Raw genomic sequence first — 26,632 nt, 5'->3', positions numbered from 1 at the left:
GTACAATATTGCATTTGATCTTATCTAACTACTCTTCTAGCTCCGCTGAACTATCTTTATGTTCTGAAGGTCTGCAGTTTATTGTTCCTAATTAGAAATACTGTAGTATGGTTTCTATGATCCATGTTGTTATTTACTTAATCGAGCTTTTGTGCACTGAGGTGCACTTGCAGAATTAATTGGGTGGACCCAGTGCTTGAACCCTTCACACGAGATCGCTCCACGCAGGACTCTTCAGATTCTCTCTACGCCAGAATACTGACATCCCAAAAATGGAGCCTCTGACAACCCTATGTACTGTGCATCCATCAGACAAATTTGGTGAAACTTGTGAAGAGTGCTAAACCTTGGCAGGGAATGCTCATGACTTGTGTCAGCACAGGTCTGATACAGAGACTCTGGCAGCAGCACTGCCAGCTCATGTATGAATGCTCACACAAACCGTAACTCTTAACTGTTAATTTTATGTGCATTGGAATAATTGTCAGTGAGAAGTTAAAACAAGAAGGGAAAGTTTCGTGCATCCAACAATAATACAGTTCTTCTTACATTATAAATCCAAGAAATAGCACTTGTGAAAGGACATATCTGATTAGAGAGGGATGATTATAAATTACTTTGTAGATAGGGAGGGAATGAAGCTGAAAGATTGTGAAAAACAATTACAACCAGAGATCAAAGAATTAGGGATTGTGTGCAGTAGAGATGAAAGCTCAGAGAATTGGAGCTACTTTTACAGCAAGCAATTTTTGAGTGTTTGCAGGAGAATAGTGTTTTTAATGAATCTCATATATGAATGTTCCTTCTTATGTTTACTTTCTTGCAAATAAATCTTTAGTATGCCTCTCTCTACTTTCCTTAGGAGTAAAGGAAACCACTCTCCTAATAGCATAGGTACTGAAATGTCAGCAGGCACACACAAAAAAGAAGGAAAACTTGTTAGTTTTCGAAATAAATCCTTTCTCAAGCTAGAGTACAATTACACGCACTTGCGTGCGCACACACACACACACACACACACACACACACACACACACACTCTAGCCATGCCCCCACATAGTGCCAGACCCCAGTCCCCATTATGTAAGAACGCAGGTGTGTGTGTGTGTGTGTGTGTGTGTGTGTGTGTGTAGAGCTAGCAAGTTTTCCTTCTTTTTTGAGTGTGCTTGCCGGAGACTTCATGTCTCTGATATTTACTGAATGGTCTCCTTTACTTCTAAATTATTTACTTCTCCCAGAACTTTCTTACTACATTTCTCTACTTTTTTCTAGTTTTCCTTCTTCCATCGGTTTTGAATATGATACTACACTGTTTGATTTGTATTTAACGATGCTTAGGTGTGGGGTCTCGGCTGTACTCATCGGGAAAGCTGTAATGTAGGCTCAGCCCTATGCACTGGAGAAGCACTAGTTTTATATGAATCAGAGTTACATGGCTTAATACTCAGAAATATGTAGACACAAGAACCTCCCTTCTGAGGAATACATCTACAAAACTGCAAAAAAGAGAAGCATCGCTTTTGCACTGTGTATAGCTGAACTTACATTTAGGGTTTCAATTTGCTGTTCTTTACTGTTACTGTGTAACTGGTTTCTTTCTCTTCAACAAACTACAAGTTTGTGAAATTAAACCTTCATTCAAATTTTTCATGTTTCTAAGGTAGTTCTCTTTGATTCCAATATAAGTGTTCTTTTGTCCATAGTATCTCTGGATCTCCACATTCCTTTTTCTAAATTTTCAACTTTTTTTTGAAAGTTTTTACAGTACTTTCTATTGTATAATGCTTGTGTCATGGGAGGCAAGGAGAAGATGTTGTTGGTGGCCAGTACCCTCTTTCTATAACACAACTGCTCACATATATTAACAGGGTTCTTTATTAACCAGAACAAGAAGTTACTTATCTTAAGATAGTCCAGGTGTTGTGATACAAGCTCGTCTGTAATAGTCCACCTTGACCTCACTGCTAGTGAAGTGCAAGTCCCGCTATGTACACTACTCTGGTCGCTGGGTACTGACTGACTGAGCTATCTGCAACTGTGACTCCCACTGGGCTGCTTTGCTGCAACTGATGACTCAACTCTTCGACTCACTGGATGACTGACCGGAACTGATTAGCCCTCTGGTCCATGGCAGCAACCTAATACTGGCAGCCGAAAGAGCATTGGCGGCGCATTTTTTGTGAGTCTGTCTTTGGCCTCTATCGATCCTCTCGCAACCTCTTTGCTAATCGGAGTGCTGGCAACAGATTATGCCAGCACATTCCTCCCGCACTCCCCCCAACATGCTGCACAATTGTTGTGCAATGAGGCTGCGAATGACAATGGGGAGTGAGGTAGGAAGCGGCATGTAGAAAGCTGGGAGCCATGACTGTGGAGGACAGCATACTCCCAACCGTATCCCGCCATCTGTATTGTGAGGCAACAGGAACATCCCATGGAAAACTACTGCCAGGGCACACATCCAGGCCTGAGGGCATCTGCTGTGGCAATGACAGCTATGGTGATGGCAGGTCCAGATCTATGGGGTCAGCAAGCGGGATCAGCGGGGACAAGGGTGCATCGTCCATCTGCTCCTCCTTCGGGAGGGGGTGGGGTGGGGGGGAGGGGGCGCTGGTGGCTCCAGCGGGCGGCTGCAAAGGCCACACGCGGTCCCGTGAGGTTGTGAATCTGTGGGGAAAACCAGCAGAATCATGGGGAAAATGACATGTGCGAATTTGATCCTGGTGGCAGCGCTGCAAACCATTGGGGCGTGCAATCAGGTACATAGAAGAGCCAATGCCTTCCTTGATTACACCTCTTTCCCAGTGCCCACAGTTGCTGTAAACCCTGAAAAGAACAAGATTACACAGAGCAAAGTGATATTTGTGGACCATTGGTGGCGCCAGATGCTGCGGTGGGTGTAACGTGTGTAGCAGTGTCTGATGCCGGCGGCTGTGCAGAAGGTCCGCCAGTGATGGTCTGTCTCGTGGGTGGGAGCTGTAGGAGGTGAGAAAGAATTGCAGCACCTGTTCCCGTGTGTGGGTGATGCAAAGCTTGGCCATCTGTTGCTTGAATGTGCGTATGGTGTGTTTTGCTTCTCTGTTGGACTGTGGGTGAAACACAGCATTTGTTAGATGACAAATGCCATTTTGTTCATAAAACTGTTCATCATCACATGAAGTGAACTGTGGTCCATTGTCTGTCACAAGTAGTTCTGGCAAACCTTCTATGCAAAATATGGAGGACACTGCTTGAATGGTGCTATGTGATGTGATAGAAGCTATTGACACCGTAAATGGAAACTTGCTCAAAGAGTCTACCACTATGAGCCAACGAGGGTTCGAAAATCATCAAGCAAAGTCTATATACATTCATTGCCATGACGATTGTGTCTTAGGGCAAGCTGACAATGTCTGTCATGGAGTGGATTTGTTCTCCGCGCATGAGGAACACTGTGACGTCTTCTGTCCAATGTGGGCGTCTGTGCGAACTATTCCCCTATGCTCTTGGTGGAGCAATCACAACACATCCTGTTGCAACACTTTGGGAATAAGCATATGCAATTATTCACTGTCATTTTGAACTAGAATCACATCCTGTTGAACTGAAAGGTTATGCTGACTTCCAAAATATTGGTGCCCAACTGAGTTCTGCATACTGTTCAATGAACAAGTCCAAGACGTGTGAATGTAATACGAATACTGTGAAAGCAACAAAGTCCATTGTTGCAATTTTTGAGGAGTGCATGCAGGAACCGACTTTGACAGATGAAACAAGGATTGCCAAGTCTTGCGATCTGCCACTAACAAGGGAACCTCCCCATCGCACCCCCCTCAGATTTAGTTATAAGTTGGCACAGTGGATAGGCCTTGAAAAACTGAACACAGATCAATCGAGCAAACAGGAAGAAGTTGTGTGGAAATATGAAAAAAGTAAGCAAAATATACAAACTGAGTAGTCCGTCTGCAAGATAGGCAACATCAAGGTAGCGTGACCTCAGGAGCGCCATGGTCCCGTGGTTAGTGTGAGCAGCTGCGGAACAAGGGGTCCTTGGTTCAAGTCTTCCATCGAGTGAAAAGTTTAATTTTTTATTTTCAGACAATCATCAAATTTCAGGCACTCACACATAATCAACTTCGCTCTCCAAAATTCCAGGACATGTTCAGATTTACTTGGACATATGCAGGATTTGACGGTCTACACAAGGAAAAATTTGAAAACGTTAAAAAAATATGTTTTGACAGAGCACAGGGAAAACTGTGCGACTGTGAAACTGTTGCATTCGTTTGTTGCAGTTTATGTGACAAACTCTTATGTTTTTGTCACTTTTTTGGGAGTGATTATCACATCCACAAGAAAACCTAAATTGGGCAAGGTAGAAGAATCTTTTTACACATTCGCCAAGTGTGCAAGTTAGGTGGGTCGAAAACATATTCCTGTCATGTGACGCACATGCCGTCACCAGTGTCGTATAGAATATATCAGATGTGTTTTCCTGTGGAGGAATCGGTTGACCTATGACCTTGCGATCAAATGTTTTCAGTTCCCATTTGAGAAGCACGTCCTTTCGTCTACTAATCACACGGTTTTGCGGTGCGGTCGCAAAACACACACTAAACTGACCTAGTAGATAGTGTCGGAAGTTCCATGCGGCTTTTCGCGGATGATGCTGTAGTATACAGAGAAGTTGCAGCATTAGAAAATTGTAGCGAAATGCAGGAAGATCTGCAGCGGATAGGCACTTGGTGCAGGGAGTGGCAACTGACCCTTAACATAGACAAATGTAATGTATTGCGAATACATAGAAAGAAGGATCCTTTATTGTATGATTATATGATAGCGGAACAAACACTGGTAGCAGTTACTTCTGTAAAATATCTGGGAGTATGCGTGCGGAACGATTTGAAGTGGAATGATCATATAAAATTAATTGTTGGTAAGGCGGGTACCAGGTTGAGATTCATTGGGAGAGTGCTTAGAAAATGTAGTCCATCAACAAAGGAGGTGGCTTACAAAACACTCGTTTGACCTATACTTGAGTATTGCTCATCAGTGTGGGATCCGTACCAGATCGGTTTGACGGAGGAGATAGAGAAGATCCAAAGAAGAGCGGCGCGTTTCGTCACAGGGTTATTTGGTAACCATGATAGCGTTATGGAGATGTTTAATAAACTCAAGTGGCAGACTCTGCAAGAGAGCCGCTCTGCATCGCGGTGTAGCTTGCTCACCAGGTTTCGAGAGGGTGCGTTTCTGGATGAGGTATCGAATATATTGCTTCCCCCTACTTATACCTCCCGAGGAGATCACGAATGTAAAATTAGAGAGATTCGAGCGCGCACGGAGGCTTTCAGACAGTCGTTCTTCCCGCGAACCATACGCGACTGGAACAGGAAAGGGAGGTAATGACAGTGGCACGTAAAGTGCCCTCCGCCACACACCATTGGGTGGCTTGCGGAGTATAAATGTAGATGTAGATGTAGAAACTTTTTACAGTGAACAGAGACGTCAATGAACGAACGGACAGTTCCTAACTATGGCGAAAATAAAGAAAGTAAACTTTTCACTCGAGGGAAGACTTGAACCAAGGACCCCTCGGTCTGCAGCTGCTCACGCTAACCACGCAAACACGGCACTCCTGAGCTCACGCTATTCTTGATGTTGCCTATCTTGCTCATGGACTACTCAGTTTGTATATTTTGCTTATTTTTTTCATAGTTCCACACAACTTCTTTCTGTTTTCTCGATTGATCTGTGTTCAGTTTTTCAAGGTCTATCCACTGTGCCAACTTATAACTAAATCTGAGGGGGGGGGGGGGGGGGGGGTGCGATGGGGAGGTTCCCTTGTAAGCAGAACCTGCAACCAAACAAATAGTGATGGAATTTTGTCACACCGTACACAATAGTGAGAGCTTCTTTTTCAATTTGTGAATAAATGCACTGAGTTTGAGTTAACAACTTTGACACAAAATCAATAGGTATGTCTCGTGCACCAATTTTGTGCAAAAGCACAGCGCCAATTCCATAGGCAGGAAGTGTCGACTTCCAAAACTTCTGGCTTGGCAGGTTCAAAATCCACTAAATGTCTGTCACTAAACAAAGCATTTTTGACTCTCTGAAATGCATCTTGACAGTCTTTAGTCCACACAAAAGGTACATTTTTGTGACACAAGTGATGCAATGGAGCCACAATCTGAGCAGACTTCGATATGAACTGAATTTAGTATGTTGTCTTGTTTGGTACTGACTGCAGTTCAGACACATTGTGAGGAACAGGCAGGTCAAGGATTGCAAGCAAATGAGATTGGAGTGGTGCACACCCTGACTGTTTATCGTATGACCTAAGTACTGTAGTTCAATTTGAAAACAATCAGACTTCTCATGACGTCACTTGAGTCCTGCTTCTGACAACACTCAAAAATGAGTATGCAAATTGGCAGTGTGTTCCTCTGGTGTACAACCTGAGATGATAAGATCGTCAAGATATTTTGAAGAAAATGGCACTTTTGCAGTCAGCTGTACCAAGTAATGTTGAAAAATGGTGGGTGTAGAAGCACTGCTGAAGGGCAAATGCAAATATTTCAACAGTCCTAAGTGTGTATTTACAACAAACACTTTCTGTGATTCTTCATCCAATGACATTTTTAAATAGGCATCATGCAAATCTGTCTTAGAAAAGTAATGTCCTGCACCAATCCTGTCCATGAGTTCCTCAGGGCGAGGTAACGGATAAGTGTCAACTATTGTCTGTGAATTGACTGTAGACTTGAAGTCCACACAAATGCGAATGTGACTAGAAGGCTTAGGCAGCAAAACTAGTGGACTTGCCCATTGACTAGCTTGAATTGGAGCAATTAAACCATTATCTTGCAATTCTTTCAATTCACTTGCTGTTTTGTCTCTTAAAGCAATTGGAACAGGGTGGGCCTGGAAATGCTTAGACTGTGCATTGTCTTTCAATGTAACATGCACTACAAAGTTATTAGCTTTTCCCACTCTTTCTGAAAATAGCTCAGGAAATTCTTTAAGCAAGCTAGCGACACTGTCTTTCAGTGCAAAATCCAATACGGAAAGTACGTTGTCGTGGATGCTGAGTCGAAACAAATCAAAGGCATTTAAACCAAAAATGTTCTCACCGTCTCTTGATTTCAACACAATAAAATTCACTATCCTAGTGTGAGAGTTGTAAGTGGCAGGCGAAGTATACTGTCCGAGCACTGTAATTTCCTCTCTGCGAGGTGCTTGCTAGATTTAGAAAGCCATGGTGAGCCTAACTGTTCATACTGGCACGATTAAGCAAAGTTACTGAGGCAGCTGTGTCCAACTAAAAGCTCACATGACGGCCAGCAATTTGTAATGAGAAAAATAGTTTGTTAGAACATTGTTGCACAGCACTAGGGTGAGAAGGAGGCACAACCTTAATCTAACTTTTATCAGGATCTGTTCTAGGTTTGGAAAACATAATGTTCACTGCATGTGCAGGAGCCTCTCTTTTTCTGAGAGTGGGCAAAATTGGTATTTCTGTGCCATTGCAAACAAACTGCTTGGAGATGGCCTCGTTTTCCACGTGTGTAACACGTCGCGTTATGTGATGGGCAGTGCTGTCTGTTACGGTGAGCAAAACATCTAGGGCAAGACAAAGTTCACAGGACTTGAGGAAGTGATGATCAGATTACTTTAGGATCTGTTCCTGAATTCTACTATCAGGGACATTGAATGTTATAGCATCTCCAACCATTAAATCACTGTAAAAGTTTCCACAACTACACTTAAATTTACATTTCCTAGTCAGGCCTGTTAGTTTTGTCTACCATTTTTGGTGTATCTGTTCTGGCTTTTTCTGCAAGCAAAAGAACTGTATCTGGCTGCAGCTACTTGAACTTGCTTGTCATAGTACTTCATTAATGCAGCCATTACTTCATCATAACTGAGTTTGTTGGGAGATGCACTTGGGAATAGTTTTTGTATTAACCTGGACACCGGGGACCCTGCAACCGAAACAAAGTATTGTAGCCTCACAGTACCTTGAACTTGATGAGCTGCACAATGAGCTCGGGACTGTGTCTTCGGCATCGTTAAGCTGCTGGGACACCGGTGTGTGCCGGTCTGCGACACTAGTCGGGCTGCTTGGTCAGCCAGCTGTTGTTGAGTGGCTGGTGCAGCGTGTGCAGCCGGAAGCTGTTGTGCCATCATCTGCAAAGTAGCAATTTGTTGGTTCTGAAACTGAAAAGCTTGTCTTAGCTCCATCACTATGGCTGTCTGCGGCTAAGGTGCAGTGGCAGGGGTGGAGGGGGAGCAAAGACTCTGAAAAGAGAAATTTGATTAGTTCTGCGGCTCACCTCCTGGAATACATGCAAGTGCACAACAAAAAATTAGCAAACATAATAAAGAATAGCAAAAACTGTAAGCACCTCAAATGATCTGGCATATAATATCTTGTTTGACATTTGGGATTATTAATCATGCATACTTGTGCTACAGCATTTTTATAGAAAGTCACCCATTGATTTATGGACTACTGAACTAAATGAGTGTATTTAGCATTTGACTTTCACCAGTAAGGTCATTTAAAAATCTTGTCTGCCTGGTGCTCTGCAACTTGTAAATATTCATTAAAGAACATCTTGTAAACACTAAGAGCGGCATTTAAAATTTTTAATAACAATACTCGGTTGCAGAACCCAATGCCAGTAGCGTACATTATGTATACGTATATCAGTCACGTGCGTGTTGATTATAAATTCTGTGTAATGAACAGATTGATGTTCATCTCACAGTATAAATATTGTCGTGTACATTACTGCTGTCAGTTGTTTACATGTTTTCGGTATATGGAAGTTGTCTTATGTGATCAAAAAATGTCACCATTAACAATATGACACCTGTGATATCCGTGGCGATCTATGGACTCTCAAATGAACATTGATTCAAAATCACAAAGAATTTATAATTAACACACATTTCATTGATGTAGATATATGTAATATATGTCATTGACAATGAATTCACACAGTTATAGTTTGCATACATGCAATAGATTTGACCAACTGCCAGAGTTGAGTGGAAGGGAGCCTCTTGTAGCTATAGATGTAGGGAACATGCAGCAGTCCTCAGCTGTTGGGAGGCCTAGGTCAGTTGCAAAGTCTTACAGAAAGAAGAAGGTTCTGCGGCAAGGTAGTTTGCACAGTAGACATGTGGGCCAGCAGTTGCAGGAAGTGTTGGGGAGTGAGTACCAGGTCACCAGCATTGTGAAGCCTAGTGCAGGGTTGGCTCAGGTGACTGACAGCATAGGGGAGTTATGTAGGAATATTACAAAAGATAGTGATAGTGGGTGGAGCAGGGAACAGTGTTGACAGGGACGGGGAATATGGTGTAGGTGGTGACCTGGTAAAGATAGCTACTCAAACTGGTGGCACTAATGTGCATTTCATGCAACTGTTTCAGCATCATAATGGGCCTCATCTTAAAGCAGCTGTCGGGTGCGTTAACATGGGGCTGAAGGGGGTGTTGACGGCAGAGGTCATATGTCACATTTCAGTGGTACCAGTTGGGTCTATCACTAGGTCAGGTTTCGCTAGTCATGGCCTGCACCTCAATAGGTGTGGGAAGGGGAGCTGGCAAAGCTTATAAGTGACAGTGTAGTGGGTGGTGGTGGTGGTGGTGGTGTCACTCATGGAAAAATTCGTGTAGTAGTTGGTGTTAGAGCTGCACTTTGTTTAGATTGAAGTCAGCTGATAGGTACACCTGCTTAAATGAAATCCCTCTAATTAACAGCTCACCTTCAGAGGATGTCATGTTTCCAATTAGAGAAGGAATTAGCATATTTCATCAAAATATAAGAGGTATTAGAGATACAGTTAGTGAGCTGCTTATAGATGACCCTGAAATTATTGGTATGTCGGAGCACCACTTAAATAATTTGACAATTCAGAGGCTTCTTTTACAAGGAAACAGATTAGCTGGCTGTTTTTCAAGGAGTTCCTTGTAGGGTGGGAGAGTAGTTATGTACGTAAAAAACAGTACTCCATTTGAGTCCATAGATGTTTTACAGCACTGCATTGAACAGATATTTGAATGTTTTGCAGGGGCAGTTGAATTTAGTGAAACTAAACTTCGAATTGTTGTTGTTTATAGGTCTCCTAACTCTGACTTCACTGTATTTCTTCTGAAGCTAGAGAGGGTTCTTGATTCACTTTGTAGGAAGTACCAGAAATTAGTTACATGTGATGCCTTCAATATAAATTTTTGTTTATGATGGTGCAAGAAAAAGGATGTTGGTAGATCTCCTAAATTCAAATGAGACTGTGTTTTTTCCAACTGGAGTGTGGGGGAACAGTAGCACAGCCATAGACAATATTTTTATTTATTCTTCATTACTAGATCGGCAGTTTGTTAGTAAAAGGGTGAAAGGCCTTTCAGACCGTGATGCACAAATTTTAACTCTAAAAGGCTTTTATACTCAAAGAAATGTTACATATAATTACAAACTATGTAGGAACGGTAATCCAACAGCAATAGAGAGTTTTTTGAACCTTGTCAAGGAACAAGAGCGGCATGATGTTTATAGTGCTGATAACATAGATGATGAATATAATGCTTTCCTTAACACGTTTCTTATGCTCTTTGAGAGTTGCTTCCCATGAGAATGTTCTAAACGGGGTACTAGCAGAAGTAGGCATCCCAGGTGGCTGACTAGTGGGAAAATGATATCATGTAGAACAAAGTGGCAATTACATCAAAATGTTAGAAGCATTCACAATCAAGCTACAGTAGCCAATTACGGACAGTACTGTAAGGTGCTTAAAAATGTTATTTGAAAGGCAAAGAGTATGTGGTACTCAAATAGAATAGCTAATTCACAGGATAAAGTTAAAACCATCTGGTCAGTTGTGAAAGAAGTGTCTGGTCAGTGGCACAAGGTCGACGATATAAAGTCAGATCATAGTAAAAATGTTTCTGTTACTGATAAATCAGATGTAAGTATAGTGTTTAACAATCATTTTCTGAGTATTGCTGGTAAATTAAATAAAAATTTAGTTTCTGCAGGGAACCATGTAACTTTCTTGGCAAATCCCTTTCGAGATTGACGTCTGATACAGAAAAGGGGGAGATTGAGTCAGTAATTAAATCATTGAAGACTAAAGACTCTCATGGACATGATGGAGTGGCTAGCGGAATAATGTGCTGTGCATGTTAGTCCTGTATTTAGCCACATTTGTAATTTTTCCTTTAGGAATGGTCAGTTTCCTGAACGATTAAAGTATTCAGTAGTAAAGCTGTTTTATAAAAAGGAAGAAAGGGATAATGTAGACAATTTGAGACCAACTTCTACACCATCAGTGTTTGCTAAAGTTATTGAAAAGGCTGTGTATCTAAGCATAATTGATCATTTTATATCTCACAATTTGCTATTAAGTGTACAGTGTCCCTCAACTGATGATGAGGCTGCAGTTGCTTGAAAACCTGTTCATGGTTGACTAAATTGTAAAAAAGTGACAGGTTGCAAATTGATTGCCAGAGAAATTGCCAAATTATTCTCATTATTCTCTTTGTTATTCACCACACGATTGCCTGTGGGATGGATGTTATAGGCAAAAGCTGTGATTTCCTATCGAGCTGCTTGCTGCCCCATCGTTTCCTCCCATCCTCATGTAATAGCATAGTAGTAGTAGTAGCATCAGTAGTAATCATTTTATTCATCCATAGATCACTTTTACAAGAAAATTGGATATATGGTATTATAATATGGACCTTGTCGTTGGTGGGGAGGCTTGCGTGCCTCAACGATACAGATAGCCGTACCGTAGATGCAACCACAATGGAGGGGTATCTGTTGAGAGGCCAGACAAATGTGTGGTTCCTGAAGAGGGGCAGCAGCCCCTTCAGTAGTTGCAGGGGCAACAGTCTGGATGATTGACTGATCTGGCCTTGTAACGCTGACCAAAATGGCCTTGCTGTTGTGGTACTGAGAACGGCTGAAAGCAAGGGGAAACTACAGCCGTCATTTTTCTCAAGGGCATGCAGCTTTACTGTCTGGTTAAATGATGATGGCGTCCTCTTGGGTAAAATATTCCGGAGGTAAAATAGTCCCCCATTTGGATATCCGGGTGGGGACTACTCAAGAGGATGTCACTATCAAGAGAAAGAAAACTGGCATTCTATGGATCGGAGCGTGGAATGTCAGATCCCTTAATCGGGCAGGTAGGTTAGAAAATTTAGAAAGGGAAATGGATAGGTTAAAGTTAGATATAGTGGGGATTAGTGAAGTTCGGTGGCAGGAGGAACAAGACTTCTGGTCAGGTGAATACAGGGTTATAAATACAAAATCAAATAGGGGTAATGCAGGAGTAGCTTTAATAATAAACAGGAAAATAGGAGTATAGGTAAGCTACTTCAAACAGCATAGTGAACACATTATTGTGGCCAGGATAGACACAAAGCCCACACCTACTAAGTTTATATGCCAACTAGCTCCACAGATGACGAAGAGATTGACGAAATGTATGATGAGATAAAAGAAATTATTCAGATACTCAAGGGATATGAAAATTTAATAGTCATGGGTGACTGGAACTCAATGATAGGAAATGGAAGAGAAGGAAACGTAGTAGGTGAATATGGAATCGGGGTAAGGAATGAAAGAGGAAGCCGCCTGGTAGAATTTTGCACAGAGCATAACTTAATCATAGCTAACACTTGGTTCAAGAATCATAAAAGAAGGTTGTATACATGGAAGAAGCATGGAGATACTAGAAGGTTTCAGATGGATTATATAATGGTAAGACAGAGATTTAGAAACCAGGTTTTAAATTTCAAGACATTTCCAGGAGCAGATGTGGACTCTGACCACAATCTATTGGTTATGAACTGTAGATTAAAACTGAAGAAACTGCAAAAACATGGGAATTTAAGGAGATGGAACTTGGATAAATTGACTAAACCAGAGGTTGTACAGAGTTTCAGGGAGAGCGTAAGGGAACAATTAACAGGAATGGGGGAAAGAAATACAGTAGAAGAAGAATGGGTAGCTTTGAGGGACTAAATAGTGAAGGCAGCAGAGGATCAAGTAGGTAAAAAGATGAAGGCTAGTAGAAATCCTTGGGTAACAGAAGAGATACTGAATTTAATTGATGAAAGGAGAAAATACAAAAATGGAGTAAATGAAGCAGGCAAAAAGGAATAGAAACGTCTCAAAAATGAGATCAACAGGAAGTGCAAAATGGCTAAGCAGGGATGGCTAGAGGACAAATGTAAGGATGTCGAGGGTTATCTCATTAGGGGTAAGATAGATACTGCCTACAGGAAAATTAAAGAGACCTTTGGAGAAAAGAGAACCATGAATATCAAGAGCTCAGATGGAATCCCAGTTATGAGCAATGAAGGGAAAGCAGAAAGGTGGAAGGAGTATATAGAGGGGCTATACAGGGGCGATGTTCTTGAGGACAGTATTATGGAAATGGAAGACGATGTAGATGAAGATGAAATGGGAGAACTACTGATAGCCTTGGGAGAGCCAGCCCTGATAAAACTCTACCATCTGGTGAGCAAGATGTATGAGACAGGCGAAATTCCCTCAGACTTCAAGAAGAATATAATAATTCCAATCCCAAAGAAAGCAGGTGTTGACAGATGTGAAAATTACCAAACTATCAGTTTAATAAGTCACAGCTGCAAAATACCATTGTGAACTCTTTACAGACGAATGGAAAAACTGGTAGATGCTGACCTCGGGGAAGATCAGTTTGAATTCCGTAGAAATGTTGGAACGTGTGAGGCAATACTGACCCTACGACTTATCTTAGAAGAAAGATTGAGGAAAGGCAAACCTACATTTCTAGTATTTGTAGACTTAGAGAAAGCTTTTGACAATGTTGACTGGAATACTCTCTTTCAGATTCTGAAGGTGGCAGGGATCAAATAGAGGGAGCAAAAGGCTATTTACAATTTGTACAGAAAGCATGTGGCAGTTATAAGAGTCGAGGGACATGAAAGGGAAGCAGTGGTTGGGAAGGGAGTGAGACAGGGTTGTAGCCTCTCCCTGATGCTATTCAATCAGTATATTGAGCAAGCAGTAAAGGAAACAAAAGAAAAGTTCAGAGTAGGTATTAAAATCCATGGAGAAGAAATAAAAACTTTGAGGTTCGCCGATGACTTTGTAATTCTGTCAGAGACAGCAAAGGACTTTGAAGAGCAGTTGAATGGAATGGACAGTGTCCTGAAAGGAGGGTATAAGATTAACATCATCAAAAGCAAAATGAGGATAATGGAATGCAGTCGAATTATGTCGGGTGATGTTGAGGGAATTAGATTAGGAAGTGAGACACTTAAAGTAGTAAAGGAGTTTTGCTATTTGGGGAGCAAAATAACTGATGATGGTCGAAGTAGAGATGATATAAAATGTAGACTGGCAATGGCTAGGAAAGTGTTTCTGAAGAAGAGAAATTTGTTAACATCGAGTATAGATTTAAGTGTCAGGAAGTCACTTCTGAAAGTATTTGTACGGAGTGTAGCCATGTATGGAAGTGAAATGTGGACGATAAATAGTTTAGACAAGAAGAGAATAGAAGCTTTCAAAATGTGGTTCTACAGAATAATGCTGAAGATTAGATGGGTAGAACACATAACTAATGAGGAGGTATTGAATAGAATTGGGGAGAAGAGGAGTTTGTGGCACAGCTTGACTAGAAGAAGGGATCGGTTGGTAGGACATGTTCTGAGGCATCAAGGGATCACCAATTTAGTACTGGAGGGCAGGGTGGAGGGTAAAAATTGTAGAGGGAGACCAAGAGATGAATACACTAAGCAGATTCAGAAGGATGTAGGCTGCAGTAGGTACTGGGAGATGAAGAAGCTTGTACAGGATAGAGGAGCATGGAGAGCTGAATCAAACCAGTCTCAGAACTGAAGACCGCAACAACAACAACAATTTAAGAACAACAGGAGGAGGGAGGAGGAGATTAGTGTTTAACATCCCGTCGACAACAAGGTCATTAGAGACGGAGCGCAAGCTCCGGTTAGGGAAGGATGGGGAATTAAATCGGCCATGCCCTTTCAAAGGAACCATCCCGGCATTTGCCTGTAGCGACTTAGGGAAATCACGGAAAACCTAAATCAGGATGGCCGGAGACTGGATTGAACCATCGTCCTCCCGAATACGAGTCCAGTGTGCTAACCACTGCGCCACCTCGCTCGGTTTAAGAACAACAAAAATAATGTAATTTATTTTACAGACATTTACATACTTACAGGTGTTGTTTGACAAGGGTGCATTAGCATATAGCTTGACAGCCCACAGAATACCATGTCATTTCCTGCCATTGTAGGAAGATGATTCTGCCCCTTTTTTTTTACCATTATATCTATTGAGCACCTGTTTTCAGTTGTTTGTATAGTTCTTTTGAAGCAGAACGGAAGAGAGAATTCAAAGCACTTGGAGTCTCATCCGGTCTACTGCTCTCTTAACCACCATCAACTAGACACAGTACAGAAGAAGTGAAAACTACAGAATGTAAACTTTGCCCTCTGCCCCTTCCTTTGTTTTATCACCAGAAGGAAACTTTACCAGTGCCCATGTTGAGGTCAGGTAAAGTGCTGTTAAAACATTTCGAGGTTTTTATTAAACATTATTGAGGTAAATGTTGTATTAATTCTCTGTAAAAATCATAGCTTTTGACGATATCCACAATCATCTTTGTCAGAGATGTACTTCATTTACACCTGTAAAAGACTGGCAGTGTCATCAAACGCTCAGATTTTTACAGAGGGTTAATATGGTAAATGCACCAGACACATTTAATATAACAAATGCTTTAGGAGTAATCCAGGCAGCTGCAGAAAATCTCTCTACTAGACTGCCTGAACAAGATCTTATCCAAGATCTTATATGAGAAAATCAAGGAACAACCAGAGTAGGAATTAGGAGAACATCAGGAAGATTTTAGACATCAGAGAAGTCATGGAGAGCAGATCATTAGTTTAAAAATAATTATGGAATATTACAGGTGATGGAACAAATCTTTGACCATAACCTTTGTAAACTTAAAGAAGGCATATGATTGTCTCCATAGATATCCAGTATTAAAAATTCTAAGGAACCTAGGACTTCATCAAAAACTAATTAAACAAATAGAACTTACTCTAACCAACACCAAATCAAAAATCAAGTTTAGAGGAGAAACTCCTGAAACATTTGTTATAAAAATAGGCTTCAGACAAGGTGACTGCCTACCGCAATAACAGTTCAGTGGGTCACTGGAATATATAATGAGAGAGAAGGAAAAGGATAACCTAAAGAACATAAGAATTGGGAACTCAGAAAGAAAATTACATAAGTATAAAACTGCTTGGAATTTGCTGATTATCTTCCTCTCCTGATCATCAGTGTTTAAGACCAGCCGACAAGTTAAATCACTACAAGAATTAGTGCAGAAATTAGCCTTAGACTGTCATTTGAGGGACAAAAACAATTAGCAAACAAAATTACAATTGAAAAAAAGGAAATCAAAACTGTTGATACATTTAAATATTTAAGTGAAGTCAGAACATAAAACAAATGAGAAACCAACATGGCAAAACAGAGTTAAAAATTGAACATTAAACACATGCAACAAAAAGAAGTCTGATGATAGCTCCAAAATTAAAACATTATAAAACAGAAATAACATATGCAGCTGAAACCATCTCCAAAACAACTAATACAGCAGAAATTCACAAAATATTCAAGATAGAAAGAAGAATAATTAGGACATCTATAAATAAACATTATCAAATAAATGTGTATTGGAGAAAGCTTCAGCTGAAACAGTAGACAAGAAAATAGAATCGATAATGAGCATGATGAGGAAGAAATACATCTCATCCTTTGGGCTCTTGATCCGAGCACTAGAATAAAGAATAAAGAATTATTTGACTAACCATTAGATGGTTATCTGTCTAGTAGAACAGTTCTTGATGGGAGACGCCCTCCGTGGTATAAAGTTTCCAAAAGAAACTTCCAAAAAAACAGTGACAACCACACAATAAATGTAAAACAAATTGGAGGTGCCAAATGAATTGTTCTTGATTGACAAATGGCCAATGTATGAAGCTTTCAGCAAATACCATAGCAAAATCTTATTGATGACTGATCACAAAACCCAAAGAAATTCCTGTTGTATGTAAAGGCTGTCAGTGACACCAGTGTTAAGTGTCTAGACACTCATGGATGACAAAGAAATTAACATTGAGGGTAGCAGATCAAAAGTAGAAATGCTGAACTCTTGCTTTCAATTGTTCCTTTATGAAGGAAAATCTGAGAAAACTGCCTCAGTTAATATTCACACCATTGGAAAGAGGAACAGTATAGAAATTAGTCTCAGCAATGTTGAGACAAAGCTGAAATCACTAAAATAGAACTAGCCTTCAGGGTCTGATGGAATCTTTTTAAGACTCAGTACAGAATTATCGGCTCAGTTATAGTTGGCACCTCAAAAAAGAAGTATGAAGAATGCACAGGTCGTAGCCCTCTACAGGAATGTTAGCAGAGGTGATCCACAAAACACTGACCAATATCTTTCACAGCCAGCTGTCGTAGAATCTTAGAATATAGTCATGAGTTTAAACATAATGAGATATAAAATTGTTGATGCTTTTGTGGCCACTTGCTGATGTGTTGCCTGCTGACTTCCACCATGCCATTTTCAACCATTGTTTGTTTACTGATTTTCATGACATTTCACCAACATGAGTGCCTTAGCATTGTCACCCTCCATTCCTTCCTGTGGACAGGTGCCAAATCCACAATTGGAGATGACCTATTGCACCCAATGTTTGATGGCCTTTTCATTATCATTACTGCTCTGATTCTCCCCTTGTTACCTGGAACAGTCATTCACTACAGCACAGGAATCCAGGATCTGTTTACACAGAGGCTTTCTTCTGCCTTGTTGAAACTGTTGTCATGTTTGTGAATTTGTATGGCTTCGCTGAACAACTGTGTGTGGTAGCTCTTCACCCTAATGAAACTTTATGAGGAGGCGAATTTTATAATGTGGTCAGTCTCACATGATATGTCTACCTGTCCCAACCTACACTATCATTTTAATTCTGCAATCCTGATTTTGGAGGATTGCCCATTCCAATACAGGTTTTTCCAGATATACACAGCATATGGTATATTCTTGATTTAATGAGTATGGTCTCTGTTGTTCTTTGCCAATGTGAGACACTCTTTCATCTTCTTTATCAGTTCGTAAATAATCTTTACACCATGTTTGTGCAGTGCCAAGACCACCGTATTTACAAATTTTGTGCAGTGTTTCTTGACTTCCAAAGAACATGTGACTTAGTTTCACACTGAAGCTTGTTAATGAATGTAGTATCATATAAGTTACCACACAAAATTTGGTACTGGATTTGGAATTTCTTGGTAGGGAGAATGCTGCATTTTATTTTGGATCTACATCTACATCTGTATTCTGCATGCCACTTGACAGTTCATGATGAAAGGTCTGTCTGGTGCCAGTAACTGATCTCCCCCTTCCTGTTCCATTCATGAGCAATGTTTTCAAGGAATGATTGCTGGTAAGCCACTGTATTAGCTCTAATTTCGTGAATTTTGTCGTTATGGTCATTTTGTGTGCTGAGGAAGTTGTTTGACTCTCCTCCGAAAGTAGTGTCTCGCAATTTCAATAGTAAACTGTTACGATGACGATGAGCGAATCGTTGCCATTGTGAATGACTGGTGGCCAATGCTAAATAGAGACATACAAATCTCTTCTTTGCATATACAGCAGGTTTGTCAGTGAAGTCAATAAGGAGCTGGCTGTATGGTCTGGGTCTGCAACGACTAAAATAATTAGAAGTTGTTGGTAAAAAGTTATATATTGTACTTAACTGATGGTACAGGAGTCTTCATAGTCAGGATGAATATAATTACAAACAGAGAGCTATAGAGGCCATACTTTAACTAAGCACCTTGTTAGAGGTTGCATCCTCTCAGCTGAAGGCTATACAACTTTCCTACTTGATGTCCCGAGCAAGAGTGGCCGAGCGTACGCTAGAGATTCGTTGCAAGCTGCGGAGCAGCATTAGTCTAGACTCGCGGGTCCAACGATACTAGTACAGACGACAGTCGATAACTGCAACCCCTAACAAGTGTGGTATCAAATGTTGATACCACATTAACCTCTTTATGATGCACAATGCCTCTCTTGTAGCATCTGCCACTGCAGTTTGTTCCCGCATCCAGCCATCCTGATTTAGGTTTTCCATGATTTCCCTAAATCGCTCCAGGTAAATGCCAGGATGGTCCCTTTGAAAGGGCACGGCCGACTTCCTTCCCTGTCCTTCCCTAATCCAATGAGACCAATGACCTCGCTCTCTGGTCTCCTTCCCCAAACAACCCAACCCAACCCAACTGCTGTTTGTTGATCATCACTGTAACGCCCTCGTACCAACTAAATGATCCCATGATAAAATGCGTCACTCTTCATTGGATCTTCTCTGCGTCTTCTACCAGTCCTACCGGCTAGGAGTCCCAGATTCAAGAGCAGTACTCAAGAGTGGGTTGAACAAGCACCTTGTAAGCCAATACCTTTGTGGATAAGTTACATTTACTACAGATTCTTCCTATGAATCTTAGTCTGTCATCTGCTATTCCTGCTATTTCTTATATGTGGTATTCCAGTTAAAGTCACTCTGAATACTTACTTACTTACTTGTAGATATTTTACAGTGGTTACTGTTTCCACAATTCCCCCCCCCCCCCCCACTCTCCTCACCCAACCTCTCCCCTGCCTCCGCCGAACCTCCCGGCTGCACCTGGCTGTTCTTGCGCTCCCCAGCAGCACTTCACTGTCCGCCACCCCTACCCTGCTATCTTTCCCCCTCCCCACCCCAGCCTCCTCCTTACCACCACCCATTTGCCACTCCCATCACGCACTGCTGCTGTTGTTCATGTGTGTTTGTGTGTATGTGTGTGTGTCTATTGTCTAATTTTGACAAAGATATTTGATGGCAGAAAGCTCAAATTGTGAGTCTGTTTGTTGTGCCTATCTGTGACTCGGCATCGCATCTCCGCTATATGGTGAGTAGCCACTTTCCTTTTCATAATATTGTTACTTTCCATCCTGGATTTTCTGTAGTTTGATATTATGAAAAAGGATAGATTGCTGCACACTATACAGAGGAGACACTGAGTCACAGACCAGCACAATGAAAAGTCTGCTATACGTTTTAGCTTTCAGCGAAAATGCCTTCTACTGAAGTAGATAACACACACACTTTCACATAAGCACCACTTGTACACACATGACGACTGTTTCTGGCCGCTAGATAGTGAAAGACATGCATATTTTTTGGTTATTTGACATTACTGAACTTTACTAGATATCACATTATCACACTCTTTCTATTATGATAGTGATCATAATATTAGTACATTCCACACAGTAGCTGTGTTTATGTAATTCAGTCTGTCTCAGCATCCTCTGCTGGCATGAAATTTTATGTGGCCAAATGCTAAACTCCCACTGACTGCATCGCCATTGCATGATGATTGTGTAGTGTGGACTCACATGAAATAATGGCAATTGATTCACAAAGTTAGAAATGACTACTGGGTACAGACTTCCTGCAGTCTTTGAATGCTAGCCATGGACTGACTTTGGCTCTGTGTATGTTACTTGTGTAAAGACACACAAAGGACACTTATCACAAAATACCAAATTACCTCAGTTTTCATATTTGCAAAGACAAGAAAAAGTATAGAATTCATACCCACATTAGGCGGTGAAACTGTCATAATTAACAGTTAGTTAAATATCATCAAAAGATATAAATGATAGGACCTGTTTTATATTTTGAATGGGGGTGTGTGTAGTCGAATTTACAAAAGCCTGCCAAGAATTTTCTGGAGAATCAAGTTTTATAATTGGAATATTTCATATACTAGCATATTATTCTAGGAAAAACATTCATATTTGGAATCAGAAAAGTGGGTCTACAGCCTTACAGCAGTGGATTTTTGAAAAGATTAAATTATAAGGTCTGAAAATTCTGGAATTTTAATGATGGCAATAGTTTTAAGATAATTTTGAATTACACGGTTTTCAGAAGAGTCAGTGTTCTTTAGAAAAATGAAAATTAGGGCTTTCAGACAAGGTATGTCAATCTTGAAACACAGAATTAATAGCACGGTTGAATTCTAAAGACCTTGTGCTTTTCATTAATTGTAAATTTTGAATATTTCCTCAAACAAAATGTTTGTGCATGAAATATTTACATTGTTGTTTTCAGCAGGCTGTGAACTATACAATGAATAATGAGGTTTAGAAAAATATTCCATTGATAAGAATTTTAGGGGTTTCATATATGGCTAGTATATGGAAAGAAAGAAAAGTAAAAAAAAAGAGAAACTACAATGTTTATGTTAGTTGTGGGATTACAGAAAAGGGAAGTATTCTGCTGTGCTACATTTCAACACAATGAGCAAGAGAAAAGAGAGAAGTAGTTTCTTACTTGTCAGGCTTTTATGTGCTCATGTAGCCTATCTTTTCCTTGCTTCTGGTCAGATAAGTATTTAAACAATACAAATACTGAGGATTCAACCATGTTTCCTAATTTGTTCAAATTTAAGCTCTATTAGTAGGACAGTCCTCTCTTGATTCAGACACACATTTCTGTCATTCAAATTATATAAAAACACTGTAATAAATATTGAGAAGGACCACATTCATTTTACCTTCAGGATGGAGAATGTGTAATGGGAAGTAGTAGGTGAACTTATAAGTATGTGTAAGTTCCTCACTGTGTCTGTTATGCATATCTGTCCATAATAATACTTGTTTTGTGGGATAAGATCTGAAGACAAGCACAGTGGCATGTAAAAGTGAGAATTTTATATTTTATGTAGCTCTTTAATGAAAATTGAGTCTGACATTTCTGTTAATCATCAGACTGGGATACAGGATATGTAACTTTATCCCTCACAGACTTTTATCATGCTTTGAGTTATGTGAAAATCTTTCATGGATTGTATATATTGGCAGAATATATTTATTTATTATTTCATGGTATCTCTTAACTGTCTTTCTGATATTGTTATGTCCAGTTTGTATGATGTCCATGATTAATATTAGAAGTTACAGTAACTGACATGGACAGCCTGACCTTGTTTAGAGCAGTGTTTGCATTCAAGTATTAAAAATTTTAATATTTTTCTGAAATCTGCCACAAGAGAAATGTGGCAGTGAAAAAAATAAAATTAAGAAGTAATTATCAATATCTTGTTTTTGATTCAAGATCATTGCTCTTATTCAGAACTCCCGAGGTAGTTTTGTTGTGTACACAGCTGTTTAGCACAAAATATATAGATTGTTTTATTTTGTTTATTAATGTAAAAACATATGTCTAGTTTTTTGTGTTCAGTTATGTACAGTTTTACTATTTTTGTCGTATACTTTTACTGCAGGGTTATGATAACCACAATGGGGTCCCTGTCCCACCTGAGCATCACCACCATCATCATCACGGGCACAATCTCACGTCAGCTGGTATCGGCAAACGGAGATCTCAAGGGGGTGACAGCAAGTACGGTTTCTCCCCTACACACCTGACGACAGCAGCCAGTGAGCCTCCCGTCACTTCCTCCACTGTCGACCTCAACTATGCCCACCACCACCATCACCACCACCACCACCACCACCATCAGGCGTCGAGTCCTGCCGGCTACCCTCAGCTCCGGACGAGCGACGGGAGTGGTGGAGGTGCCCTGCCTCGATCCCCACTGGCCCACTCCCCACCTCTCCCGACCGGTGGGCCGCCCGAACTCCCACCCCGTATCGATCGCAGCAACAAGCCCCCTCACACTACTTTAGGCAGGTCTGCTGCCGAAAGACTCTTTGGGAAAACTAGTGACGGAGAACCCGATTTCGCGTCTCGTAGTGAGCCTCCAAATTACATAAATGCCACCCCACATCACAGAATTGCAGGCAGCTCGTCTCTCGAAAGGCATAATATGAAGTCAGTAAGTCCAAACATTTTTTTCCAATATATTATTTACATATCAGACATATTATCGACTATAGTTCTTGCTAAATAGAAGTATTAATGATATTTATATTTTTAGAATGGATCATTTCAATTCGTGTAGCATTATCTGATCTGATGGCAATAATTGCATACAGTGTTGTTAGAGATCTATTTTGCAGCTAAAAAGAAAGTATCTTTCACATTCGTGTAATAAACACACGAACTGGCTGACTTGTGACACTTCTAGGCAACATGAAAGTAAAATGTGTGCATTTCATCCTTTTTTTTTTTTCTACAACTGCTCTGAATGTCTCTAAAGTTTGCGTTATCATATTCCTGTAACAAGTTATTTCTCTGACTGAACCAACACCATTGAATAACTGTCCCCAACATAATAGACCTGGAATGAATGGCCAAATGAATATTGGAATGTGGGAGGTACTAGGAACAAAGCATCAGAAATCATTGACCTATGTAAGCTCATTAATGCTCTAATTTTGTGATGGAAAATCCAGTATTACATGGGATAGAATCAGTGAAGACATCTTAAACAAAATGAAAATATGAAAGTAAGTACTAGTACATCTCATCATTATGGGAGGAGTACAGCTGTTGCGTATGACTCGGTATACAGTGGTGAGGAGAGGTGGGGTACAGAGCGGTGCAGTAAGTGTCATCAGAGGAAAACTGGACGGGAGCAAAAACGATCAGTGAACACGTTAACGTAGTCAATGGAAGATTTACGTAACTAGTATTTCTCCAACTTTACAAAAACTCATTGCAAATAATGCAGCAAGAGATAGAGTCCAGCTCTCAGTGCCAACAAGCTCGAGGCTCTCCAAACTATATTGTGAATGACGATATCGGCGCCACAATTAGTCAGCGACTGCATAGCGTGAAGTAGTGGAGAGGTTCCAAGTGCAAGTGGGCTGTGTGGCTGCCAACAGCCATCCTGTATTGCGATGGCTGGGCGTGCTGCTGGAGGCGTGGCCCAGTGGGCGTGCTCCGCCACCTCCACAAGATCCCGCAGGAGCACGATGATGTCTGGTGGAAACTTCCAGTTCTGTTGCCAACTCTGTCACCTGTGGGCTGGTGTGGATACGTGATACCACAGTGTCAGGGTGTGAATGAGTTAGACCAGGTCACAATGATTAGTCTCTGGGAAATGGGTTATTGTACCATGACATTTGTGTTCATACAGGTAATACTGCTATGAGAGTGGTGTGTGTGTGTGTGTGTGTGTGTGTGTGTGTGTGTGTGTGTGTGTGTGTGTGTGTGTGAGTGGGGAGGGGGAGTGGGCAGGAGGCGGGGGGGGCAATGCACAGAAGGAGGTTGTAGGTTGTAGGATGACAAATGGGCACTGGATGACAGAGTATCATGTGGTTGTCAATATCTTTAACAGGTTGCACAGCTTCACACACACACTCTCAGGTTAATACAGACACCTGCAGAACTGTATGCATTCGCAGACAGAAGCCATATATTCTGGGAAGAAAGAAAGGACAGTTTGACATCTCTTGTCTGAAGTCATTAGAGGTGGAACACTAGCTTGGGCTGGCAGTACTACACATAGGAAATTGATCAAGTGCATTTGATAGGAACATCATGACATTTGCCTTAAGCAGTTTAGGGAAAACTTAAATCTGGGGAGCTGCTAATGGATTCAAACCATTGTCCTCTGGAATGTGAATTTGGTGTTGTAACAAGTGTGTTGCCTCTGTTGTAGGCCAGAGTGGAATTGTGTAAGCCCAAAAATGAGCTGTCAGCTACTACCCCTTTGTACTGACAACTACCTAATTGGCTACCAGCACACCAGGAAAATGCAGCTCCTAATTTTCACCTTTGTATACACTACATTTCACTTGAGCTGTGCCTGTCCATACTTTGACACTTCGAAGACTGACAGATACTGCCGTTCCTCCTACCTGATCTGCAGCCCCACATGTGCTCTGTATGCAGTTTGTTTACGCTGTCCTGAACCGACTCCCTTACGGACAGTGTGGAGAGAGATTATCAAGGAGTGTAACTAGTTCCTTGTCGATATTGCACAGTGACAGTTAAAGTTCCAATAGCAGCGTGTAGGAGTTTCCCACTGTAAGAGAACCTCTCCGTCGGAGATCGTGTACCTAATCTGCGCTGTAAAGTGCTTTTCAGCTCAGTGTACTATTCTTGGTGTTACAATTTCCACAAATGCCAAATATTGTCCATATAAAGTATATGTCCACTAACATAGTCAGTTTAGTGTCAAAACAAGGTAATCTCCAGCTGCTTGAAAATAAATCCACATAGTGCAAAATTTAAACCTCATTTAAAATAATGCATAATTCATTTCTGACTGTAGACTGTCTAATGGGGAACAGCCCCCTCTTTCTGGTGATACCATAGTACTCTTGTATATATATTTCTAGTGGTGGTTGGTAACTAACACTGTTATTACTTTCTGCTTTCTTCAGCAACTGTAAACTGCCAGTACTGCTTTAGTTCTAAAACATCAACTTAATGGCACTGTTAGTGGAACTGTGAGATCTAAATTTTTAAGGACCTGATAATCTTCACTCTTATGTTGACATCACACTTCAGTCTTATAAAGTCCACATTGGAACCATGTTGTGATCTTCAGTCCAGAGACTGGCTTGAAGCAGTTCTCCACGCTACTCTATCCTGTGCAATGTTCTTCATCTCCCAGTACCTACTGCAACCTAAATCCTTCTGAGTCTGTTTAGTGTATTCATCTGTTGGTCTCCCTCTACGATTTTTACCCTCCACGCAGCTCTCCAATACTAAATAGGTGAGCCCTTGATGCCTCAGAATATGCCCTACCAACCGATCCCGTCTTCTAGTCAAGTTGTGCCACTAATTTCTCTTCTCTCCAATTCTGTTCACTACCTCCTCAATAGTTATGTGATCTATCCATTTAATCTTCAGCATTCTTCTGTAGCACCATATTTCAAAAGCTTCTATTCTCTTCTTGTCTAAACTATTTATCGTCCATGTTTCACTTCCATACATGGCTACACTCTGTACAAATACTTTCAGAAACGACTTCCTGACACTTAAATGTATACTCGATGTTAATAAATTTCTCTTCTTCAGAAACGCTTTCTTTGCCATTGCCAGTCTACTTTTTATATCCTCTCTACTTCGACCATCATCAGTTATTTTGCTCCCCAAATAACAAAACTCATTTACTACTTTAAGTGTCTCATTTACTAATCTAATTCCCGCAGCATCACCCAATTTAATTTGACTACATTCCATTAGCCTTGTTTTGCTTTTGTCAATGTTCATCTTATATCCTCCTCTCAAGACACGGTCCATTCCATTCAGCTGCTCTTCCAGGTCCTTTGCTGTCTCTGGCAGAATTACAATGTCACCGGCGAACCTCGAAGTTTTTATTTCTTCTCCATGGATTTTAATTTCTACTCCAAATTTTGGTTTTGTTTCCTTTACAGACTGAATAACATAGGGGATAGGCTACAACCCTGTCTTACTCCCTTCCCAACCACTGCTTCCCTTTCATGCCCCTCGACTCTTATAACTGCCATCAGGTTTCTGTACAAATTTTAAATAGCCTTTCACTCCCTGTATTTTACCCCTGCCACCTTCAGAATTTGAAAGAGAGTATTCCAGTCAATATTGTCAAAAG

The 26,632-nt window shown here is 40.8% G+C and overlaps 1 protein-coding gene across 6 annotated transcripts in view; it reads left to right on the top strand.

The window, feature by feature from the left end:
• LOC126461015 (tight junction protein ZO-1) overlaps positions 1-26,632 on the top strand; it is a 724,130-nt gene that overhangs the window by 620,811 nt on the left and 76,687 nt on the right. For 4 of the 6 annotated variants that reach the window (XM_050095964.1, XM_050095962.1, XM_050095963.1 and 1 more), the window contains one exon: positions 22,427-22,981. The exons of the other annotated variants lie outside the window; for them this stretch is intronic. In XM_050095964.1, coding sequence (XP_049951921.1) covers positions 22,427-22,981 — 555 coding nt within the window. The remainder of the gene's footprint in view (positions 1-22,426; positions 22,982-26,632) is intronic. 6 annotated transcript variants of the gene reach the window in all.

This window comes from Schistocerca serialis, chromosome 1 (genome assembly GCF_023864345.2).
Source record: "Schistocerca serialis cubense isolate TAMUIC-IGC-003099 chromosome 1, iqSchSeri2.2, whole genome shotgun sequence".
Lineage (NCBI taxonomy): Eukaryota > Metazoa > Arthropoda > Insecta > Orthoptera > Acrididae > Schistocerca > Schistocerca serialis.
The sequence above is the reverse complement of the archived record's forward strand: the minus strand, read 5'-3'. Positions and strand labels throughout refer to the sequence as shown.